This window comes from Triticum aestivum, chromosome 3B (assembly GCF_018294505.1).
Source record: "Triticum aestivum cultivar Chinese Spring chromosome 3B, IWGSC CS RefSeq v2.1, whole genome shotgun sequence".
Lineage (NCBI taxonomy): Eukaryota > Viridiplantae > Streptophyta > Magnoliopsida > Poales > Poaceae > Triticum > Triticum aestivum.
In genome coordinates this window covers 808,002,131-808,012,533 of record NC_057801.1, presented here as the reverse complement: position 1 = coordinate 808,012,533, position 10,403 = coordinate 808,002,131, and the positions used below count along the sequence as shown (strand labels likewise).

The following is a 10,403-nucleotide window of genomic DNA, read 5'->3' as shown; positions in this document are numbered from 1 at the left end:
AGATGGATAGATTGGATTAAAGAATTACTCTGCACTAGCACATCTCGTGTGTTAATCAACGGCCAGCTTGGGGATGTCCTTTAGTGTAGAAGCGGACTGCGACAACCGACAAGGTGATCCTATGTTACCATACCTTCTCATCCTTATCGCGGATGTGCTGCAACGACTTTGTCGTCAAGAGTTTCACCAAGGCAACCTTGCCCACCCGCTAGATCCTAGTTGTGGACTCTTTCTTCCCCATCTTGTGTAAGTCCTCTCTCTTCTCAATCCACTTTCCTTCTTCATTCTTCAGTTTGCAAATTGTGTTGTGTTTCTTCCTCCATGTTGCTTGCTGGTGAAACCACTCTGTATTCCTATCTCCCTCTCTTAGATATGTGGCTCTCGAACGTTGCCGCAACATTATCTCGGCCCGAAGAAGTACCTCATCTATATCTTTCTATCATTTTCTGCAGTTTGCGGCGCCCCCATCAACTGCTCTAATTTCTTTCGGAGATCCTTGATCCGGCGATTGACCGAACCGAAACACGAAGCGCTCCACCTACTGAGGTTGCGTTGCATGGCGCCCAGCTTGGCCTGTACTGGTTCCAACGTCGTGGCCTTGTCCGCCTGATTCCAGCCATTGTTCACCGTGGCCGCAAGGGATTCCTCTCTCCCACATAACTTCATATCTGAATATTTTCTTCCTTCTGTATACAGTATGTTTACCAAGTTGCAGCAAGAGTGAGAAATGATCTGATCTAGTTGAGACTACATGTTGGATGCTAGCGTTGGGAAGCCGTTTGCTCCATTCTGGAGAAGCTACCCCTCGGTCAATTCTGTCTCTTACTTTGTTGCTCCCAGATTGTTTATTATCATAAGTCCAACTCGGTCCGCGGAAACCTAAACCATGCAAGTCACACGCCCAGAGAATGTCAAGGAAATTAGCCATATTGTTTTCAGATCTCTTGGCTGAAGAAAAGTGTTCGCTTTGCCACATTGTTTCATTGAAATCGCCAATCATAAACCATGGCTCCCATGCGTTCGGTTTTATTCTTGCAAGCAAATCCCACATGTGGTGTCTTTCATGGGCTTTCGGTTCTCCATACACCAAGGTACCCCTCCACCAATCATCACAAGGATTATTTCGCACAAGAACATTAATATACCTCGGGCCAATTGATAATTTCATTATTTCAACTGAGTCATCCCAGTACAAGGCGATACCGGCAACTTTGCCCTTGCCGTTATGCAGCAAGCAGTTCTTGAGGCCAAGCCTCCATCTAAGGTTTTTAACTATATCCTTATTCTGCCTAGTTTCAGAGACGAAGACGGTCGAGGGACGGTGTGTGCTCACAAGGCACGCCAATTCCTGAACTGTCCAGGGTTGGCCTAAACCCGGCAGTTCCAGCTGAGTATTTTACTCCTGACGGCCGTCATCATCAGCGACCGTCAGGTCTCCAACAGCTCGTTGCTCCTCTCTCCTCCCTCTGGACTAGTACTCTTCTTCTTACTAACAACCTCTAGTTACATACCTCCCCCTTCAGAAGTGACTCATGTACCCCTTCCTGTACCCTGTCCCCTCTCTTGCCCAGAACTGATACAATGTTGACCACACCCTGCTCTGTACCCTTTTTCTTCATATTCTTTCCAGATATCTTGACTGCCTCTTCTGTCTTGCAGTCGGAACCTGCGACAAAAAGGTGCGTCGCAGGGCCTTTGTCGATGTAGATCCCATCCATCTGCTTGTTCCCCACCACTACCAACATTGCTGAATTTGCTACCGGGAGCATAGTGCTCGCTTCAGTTATGCGACCAACAGCAGGCGCGCCTGTTTCTGAACCCACTGCCGCTGTCAAAGTTGTGGTAGGTACAGCAGCAGCAGGTTTCAGTACCACGTCCACGTTCGACGCCTGGGCAACTGCACTTGCACCTTGGTTCATAGGATCTGCCAGGGTTGCAGCAGGGGCAGTAGCCATGACCAAGCCGCCGTACGTCGGAACCAGCCCGAACCCACGGCCGGCCACCATATCTGCAGCATGTTGAATTGGTCCGAGGGGAGAGGGGTTTTGTTGTTGTTGGAACCCTCTCCCTCCTGGCCAAATTTCAGTGGTGTGCTCGTGGACATGTTCTTCCCTGGCCCTAGCTTGATCGCACTGACCGCTGTGATTGCTGCCAGCACGAAGGATTTAGCCATACCTCTCAGCTGCAAGTCTTGCTGGCGCTGTTCTTGCGTCACCGGAGCCCGCTGACTCAAAGTGCAGAAACCGGCAATGCATGTGTCCTTGAAGGCACTAGGCCTTGTATTCTGGATTTCCGGTTGTGTTACAGGCAATTGCTTATGAGAGTGGCTTGTGGTGTTTGGCTGGTGCTTCAGCCCTCCACGAGCTACACATCAGGTAGCTTATCCCTGGTTCTTAGAATAGGGTGTGTGTGGTCAAGGTTGACTTATTTTTCGTTCATGTCAGGTCTGTAATTTGACATCTCTAGGTGTTGACCTCTGGCCTCTCCTTGTACTATTTCCCTTCTTATAAATCATCACAGGCAACTCTCCTGCATCACTCGAGGAAAAAAAAAGTTTCAGATTATCTTAACTGCAGGCTACACCACTAGCATATACTCCCTCCGTCCCAAAATAAGTGTCTCAACTTTGTACTAACTTTAGTGCAAAGTTCTACTAAGCTTGAGACACTTATTTAGGAACGGAGGTTGTATGATAAATATGTTAGTCAGAAAGGCTACTATGAGGGGAAATGCACTTTTCAATCGCACATGATCTAGCTAGAAGCATCCTTCAATAAGTCATCTCAGTATTGTAGTATTTCTGAAATTAGTATCAAGATGTGCCCTGGTCTCTTGACTCATCAAACTTGGATGGACAAATTCAGATAGACATAGGATATATTACCAAATAACAAAAAGACATTAGGTTAACTATAAGATTTGCATAGCCCCTCCCCCCCCCCCCCCCCCCCCCCACTCTCTCGAATCCAAAGTGCTTCATGCTAGAGCGGATACAACGATATAATTCCACTCACAGCATTAAGCACTGCCAATGACAAAAGGTTATACTGTTCTGGTCCTTTCTAGAGGCCACCAAAGTACAGATATGACTAGAACACTACATAAACGTTTAATAAATAAGGAAAAAAAACATAGTGATATGAAAGAAAGAAAGCACTATCGCTGCTGCAGGAGGATTTGAGCTAGAGTTTCACCTGCCGCAGGGAAGAGGGACCAAGACCACATGGGTGATTCGGCAAACTCTCTGATGCCATGACACTTGTGATACAGTAAATCCTGGAGGGGGTGACACATTTTATGGTAACAAAAAAAAGTTGGAAGCTGGATGTATGGCCATGCATAACATCGACCTTGGAACAAATTTTAATGTCCCAATAACTAGAAAAGGGTGGTGTTCTTCATTTTGTCTATCGAATCGTATCAGCAGTCTAAAATTTGAATATATGCCTAAAATGTGATTGACTTTACATTTTTTAGTTAGAGATGATGCAGTTGTACAGCAACATAACCTGAGTTAAATACTAAAACTTGTACTAAACATGATGATTTAACTAGAAGAAGGATATTATTTTGTTGTCTAACATGTCATCCTATGCTTGATACTACCACTGTTCTGATTAGGGGAAAAATGGTCATTTACATTCGCAATTAAGCCATCAAATATAACACATGATACCCAATTTATACCCCATCTTTTGTCCCTTAGGAACCCCACCATTTATTTTAACTTAGAATTTGACTAATCAGATTATTAAATATATGAAACACCTAGCTTTTTTGCAAGCAAACATGAAATAAATTGCAAGGCCCCAAAATTCCATCTGATATCAATCTACAAGTAACTCGTATTGTTTTTCTCGATACTGAATAAGCCAGCTAGAGCCACTCCAAAACTTTACCGCATTATGAAAATCTCCAGATCAGCGGATCGGCAAAAACACCCGATAGTTCCCTTTCTGAAAAGCACACATGTTGACCCTCTACAAACATGCGTCGGCCCGATGAGGCCGAAATGGCCAGCAGACCAAGTTTTGTTCCGATTTTATTCCATGTCCCCGAAGGGATGCCAGCAGACCACGTTAGCAAACTAAACTTGCGCAGTCAGAGGAAATTGATGTGGAGAATGAAATAAAACTCCATTTGAAATCTTTCATGATTTTGCGATCGATGTCTTTTTTTATTACGTATGTATAAGAATTAGCATGCGTCTCTAGAATTTAGTATTAGCACAAATAGTATTCATTGATTCTGGTCATTAGGAATTCGAACCTAAAGTTAGATTAGAATAAGGAAATTTCTTGAGTTGTAGCTTCAATCAATTGCCCTCGGAGCAGAAATCAAGACCTGGTGCGGGTGGGAAGAAGGAATTAAGTGGGAGAAGCTCACCTTGGCATCGGCCGAGGTTCGTCTAGTTCCGCAGCCCGACACTAGAAATTGCGAGCAGGTCTTCCGATGTGGGTGTCGAACGTCGTCCCTGTCCCGCCGCGGTGCCTTAACGGAGAAGAGCAGCAGCCCGTGGCCGCCACTCCGGCTGTCTTTCTCGCCGTCGAGCCGCATCTATCACGCGAGAGGCACTTGCTGAGCGAGAGGGAAGAGACGCCCCCTAGGTCGCCTCGTGGAAGATGGCTCGCTCCCCACCTGAATCTCCAGCATGCCAAGGCGAGGGCAGCGCCGGGAGCCCGGGATGATTGGGGGAAGCGGCGGCGGTGCGGTGAGAAGGAAGAGAGGAGGGGAAAGAAGGAAAGAGACAGCCTCCCTCATCCTTACCATTATATTGGAGAATTTCAGAATGGAATCGTCTCCCACTCAAACAGACAGACGCTCCGCATCAGACACTGAGCGCCCGGTGTCTGCAGCGATGCGTAATGTAGAGGTTGTCGACCGCTGAAACTGACGCTCCGCTTCAGACACCGAGCGGGCCGATGTCTGCAGCGATGCGTAGGCTCTCCTTGGTCAACCTCTTGTCCTTGTAAGCTCCGGGGCTGTTGTTCAAGATTCAGTTTCATTTCAGTTGGTGATTCCCAAAATATTTTTCACCATGCCAGAAACTTTAGTTTACATAGAGTTACAAGTGTGCTTAATTTGCCCAGGTCGAGATTTAAATCCTTGGTAACATACCAGAGCCTACAAGTATCTATCTTCAGTTACAGACCGTGTGAATACAAAACTGACTGGCGCCGCGCGTCAGACACGAATGGCCCTGAGGCGACGCGTGGGCTGGGTGGATACTGAAACTTACGCAGGGCAGCAGACACAAACTCCACTGTGTCTGGCACCATGCGTAGCCTGTTTTCTCCCTTCCCTTTCACAGTTATCTTGATTCTTTTTCTTTCTTTCTTTCTTTCTTTCTTTTTTGCGAGTGGCAGCTATCTTGATTCAGATAGGCCTCTACTCGTATTCCACACATTCCCTGTGCTGCGAGTGTGAGTCGACAGGCACAAGCGTCTGAGGCGATGCGTGTATCACTGAAACCGACGCCGGGAAGCAGACACCAAATCCTCCATGGGTGTCTCACGCCTCGCGGAGAGAAATTATAAAAGGATTTCAATTTCGACCTGAGCGAGCACTTCCTTTATACTCCCTCCATGGGAGCAGACTTCAAAACAAAAGAAATGATTTGCTCTTCTGGAGGCTTACCTTGGCGAGCAACAGTCTTCTTCATCATCTGCTGCTCTGCTGGAGCATCATCTCATTTTTTACTTCTTCTTACAGCACAAGCATCAGTGCTCTGTTTTCACCCACATCAACCGGTGCAGGTGCAGGTGCAAAAGCAGGTACTACTTGTTTGTCAAATGCTCAATGCTCGTTCATTTTGCTCAACTTGTTCAGTTCCATTGTTGTTTTTGTCAACTTTGCACTTTAAGAAAAAAAGTACAGGACACAGTTTTATGTGCACAGGCTGGAAACACACACCCACTCCCTTTCTTATCAAAGCACCTAAGACGGTTGACACTCTTTCTCTCACGTAGTGTAACGGCATATTACAATATAGCATCAAGAGGGGGGGTTTGGAACAACTGCCATGACCTGGCAACATTCCTTTGTTCCAAGTCTTTAACTAAACAAAATCCAGAACAAGTCATGCACAATGTTCTTATATAGACAAGAAATAGCCCGCAATCTTTCATTGCCAAAGGTTGGGGAGTTCCGGTACTACCATTTTTCATGCAGGTAATTGGGCACTACCCAAGTACAAGTGGCTGGTCATACAAACCATCAAGTTTTCATCTCAAAACGCAAGTAAACAAAAAAAAAACATCAGGTTTCAACGCCTGACCATTTGCCAACTTTGTTCACCCTGACCAGGGGAAAACATTTCATGTCTAAGAGACAAACCACTCTAGCGCATCTGTCATATCATACATATTCTGTCATCTTCATTCACTTTGAACCGCAGTAAAAACAAAACAAAACATCCCTCCGCCAAATTCCTCCAGCTCAAACTCCAGAAAAGGCACATGCTCACATTCTACTCGGCAGCTACTGAAACAAAGCAACCTCAAACTTCTGACAGAAGATTGAGATTAATCTGCAATTGCACAGAGAATTTTTAGATATCATTTCCGCACCAAACACGGAAAAATGCTAGAATAAACTGCAATCAGAACATAGCATCAGTCAATTTGTTCGTTTAGGTAACTTTTTGTACATGTGCTAGCAATGCATATTTAGGTACAAACAAAAACAACATTCCAGTTGAACAACTGGCAAAAAAAATAATTAGACTAAACTACATCCCAGTGGCCACACTAAATAATCAAATATTTGCCCTCAACAAAGAACAGATATGGAATATCATCAACAAAAAGGGAACGCGAAAGCAGAAAAAGCAATGCACTATTTTGTCTCAGAGTATCTAGAGAGCATCAGATGAAGACCAACCAGAAGATTCATCTGTTGTTGGAGATTTCCCTTTTGAAGTTGGTAAATTTTTATGTCATTTGTCATAGTATTAAATTGTAAGCACCATGGAGTCATTTTTCAGAGATATATGTGCAAGCTGATGAGTTAACTATATTATATGCTGTATTAATCTCTTGGGAGGTTCTCCAATCTAAAACCTCGTTTAACTAGAAACAAAACTAATTTATTTTAACTAGATACAGAAGCTCAAGGAGGGCCTACCAATCACTTGACAAAATTAAAGGAGGTACCAAAATATAAAAGCCCAGATGCCAAATTTATCAGAACTCTAATATTATCAAGAAACTATATATCACATGTGCTCACAAATAAAATAAAAAGCAGTAAAGGGCGAAAAGAACATAATAAATCTTACCAAGCCACTCTTATGCTGTAAGGAGACTCGTTGCCATCTTGCAAAATTTTATCAGAGAAACTTATATCGCAGTCCAGTATAACTTTTGGTTTGCGCTCGCCCACCACAGGTAAGCCAACTAACTTGCTGCACAAGAACACTGAAAAATGCACAATATTATCCAATTTAAGGGTTAAATCAGCTATGACTGTAAGCTCCTCCAATCCCTCTAGGTGAACAGTCTTGAGTTTTGGCATACTGATTGTGTCTTGCTGTACTACATCCAGAGACAGTATTTTGTTTAACATCCTGCACTGAGTGACGGAAAGTTGCTCAAGGTTGATGAGATCCTTGATCCATGACAAATCAATTAGTGCAGGACAGACAGATATACTGATTGATGTGATGCTCACACCCACGGTTTTGAGATTAACTTCTCTGAGTTTTGATAAACCTCTTATTGCAACCATTTGAAGGACATGGAGTAGTTGCTGCGCATCTTGAGTCTCATCCTGCGCATCTTGAGAAAGGGAAGATATCCTTTTATCTTTCAGAATGTCTGCTCCCACGGCATGATTGAACAGTTTTTCTGCCTCTATCTCGCTTGGACAAACCATGTGTATGGTTTCATCAGCACCCATTGACGCACAGACTGCTTGTTTTTGTGTAGTGAACACAACTTTCTGGCATTTAAGACTAGCTGGAGGGGCATCTGGTATGCCAATTCGAGCAAGGTTGATAGGACCAGAAAGATCATCAAACATGACCAGAAAGCGCATCCCCCTGAGACGGTTAGAAATAGCCAGCGCAACACCAGCTTCAGTAACATCAGCTGCTACTGTTACTCCTAGAAGTCCAATCAGACACTTCTGCACCTTAGCAACTGAGTAGTCTGAACCAGTGTCAACAATTAACACAATCAAATCATCCCCGTCAGAAATGAACTCAGAGCGGGACTTTGAAACCTGTCTCAACAAAGTAGACTTTCCAATACCCGCCATACCCCAGATGCCCAGCAACCTGGCCTTTCCACTTGTGTCATTGATGAACTTAATCACCAAATCCTTGTATGAATTAGTAACAAGGGACAAATCTTCCCACTGTGACACATTGACAGGGAGTAGTCTAGCTTTTATGTCTATGCAGAGGTCTTTGTACTGACCTGCAAGTTCTTCAGCCCGCTTCGTTTCTTTGATGGCTTCTCTAGCACACGAGCATGTGTTGAAGTAACCGCCCCTGAGATACTTTTCCTGGATTTCTGAAAATGTCTTCTCCAATTGTTCAACACATTTGATCCAGTGCCTTGACTGAAGAGATGGGGGACATGGCCCTATAAGAAGAAAATCATCCTTCATCGCTATCACCCTCAGCACTGCTTGTTTGTGGTCATCGATGCGACGCTCGCGGTCACAGGGGTATCCAATGTAATCGGCAAGCGGATCCCAGATTTTATTAGCGACAAGAAGACCAAGAGCAACAGGTGGATTAACGACAGCTCCTAACAATTGTCCCGGTGTTGGTCTGCACGGAGGAAGAAACATGCAAAAAAAAAAAAATTAGCTTGTTTGGCAGCTGCTACCAACTTCTATTATAGAAATGACAGTTCAAGTACAGTAATACACCACTACCAACCATCATTTCTTTAGACTATATCAGGATGACACAAAAGCCAGGGGAACTCTCTGAAAAGAAATGGAGGCTTCCAGCTAGGTTTACACATCAAGCATCCCTGTCCCTGTTGCCCAGAGACAGCTGACTACCAATCATCATTTTCAAACAGACTCCGTATACAAATCTGAACTTCTCCAACCGAAGACAGACACATCCTCTCCTTTTGTATTATGGAAACCACAAGCTTATACTAGTACACTAATAGAACTACAACCAACCAGCATTTCAAACAGACTACATAAACAAATTAGAACATCTTCAGCAGCCAAAGACATACACAGCCCTCTCCCCCTCTGATTTCTATTAAGGAAACCACGGGTTCAGTACCCTGATACAACTACAACCAACCAGCACTTTAAACAGACTCCATAAACAAATCTGAAACTTCTTCAGCAGCCAAAGATGTACGCAGCCCATACAATCTACCAGGTAGCAGGCGCATTTCTACGAGTACAGCAGTAGGGGTAAGGAACATGACTTACCCCGCAGGGGCAGGCGCTGGAGCGTGTGCCGCCATTGGTGGTGGAGAAACAGATCTCGTGACTTGGGTCGACGTGTGGGGAAGACGCCGAGAACTGACGGGCGGGTAGAGGGGATGTTTGGTGAGGCGTGCGGAAGCTGGTTGAGGCCGGCTGCCCTCGCACCTCCGCCGCCGCAAGTTCTCGCGCGGTCGCGCCGCCTCCTCCTCGCCACTGCCCTTGCGCGGTCGCGCCGCCGCCGCCGCCTCGTCACAAGTTTAGGCCAGAAAACGAGCGGAAACGCTAATCTAAACAGGGCCTTAGGGTTAGGGAGAAAGGGATCGGGCTCGGATCCCTCTGCTGAATCAAACTCCTAACTCACTAGTCACTTACAAGCCGGTCCCGCGGGAGACCTCCTCTTCAAGCAGCGCCCACGCACCCCCTTTCTGGGCCGGCCCGAGCGTCCTCTCGATCCCCTCGATCGCTAGTGGGCCTTTACCACGAGCATAGAACAACACTGCTCAGATTGTTGATTGCTAACTTTAACATAAAAGTTCACAAAAACTCATAAAATACCGAAAAAAGTTCATTACAATTTTTTTTGCAAAAATGTACTGGAATTTTAAAAAGTTCATCACTCACAAATTCGGAAAAATTTCATCGATTTCAAAAATAAGTTCACAAAGATAAAAAAATCTCATTGATTTGAAAAAAAATCATCAATATGAAAAAAAAGTTCACAAATTTGAAAAGAAATCATCAATTTTGAAAAAAATTCACAATATTAAAAAAATTCCAAAAATTGAAAACATGTTCAACGAATTTGGAAAAAAAGTTCATCAAATTTCAAAATTAGTTCACCAAATTTGAAAAAACAATCATCAAATATGATAAAAGTTCATCAATTTTGAAGAAAAAGTTCAAGGATTTTTAAAAAAAATCATCGAACCCAGGAAGAAGAAAAGAAGGAAAAAAAACAGAAGGAGAAAGGAAAGTAGAAAACGCATAAAAAGATG

General features: G+C 44.3%; 1 protein-coding gene across 1 annotated transcript; it reads right to left on the bottom strand.

Annotated features, from left to right (window-relative positions):
- Positions 1-6,110: 6,110 nt before the first annotated feature.
- LOC123072566 (disease resistance protein RPS2) lies at positions 6,111-9,751 on the bottom strand. The gene is made up of 3 exons (XM_044496143.1): positions 9,412-9,751; positions 7,280-8,779; positions 6,111-6,529 (listed from the first exon to the last, which is right to left on the bottom strand). Coding segments are annotated over exons 1-3 (1,536 nt in total). The 5' UTR covers positions 9,447-9,751; the 3' UTR covers positions 6,111-6,528.
- Positions 9,752-10,403: the final 652 nt, after the last annotated feature.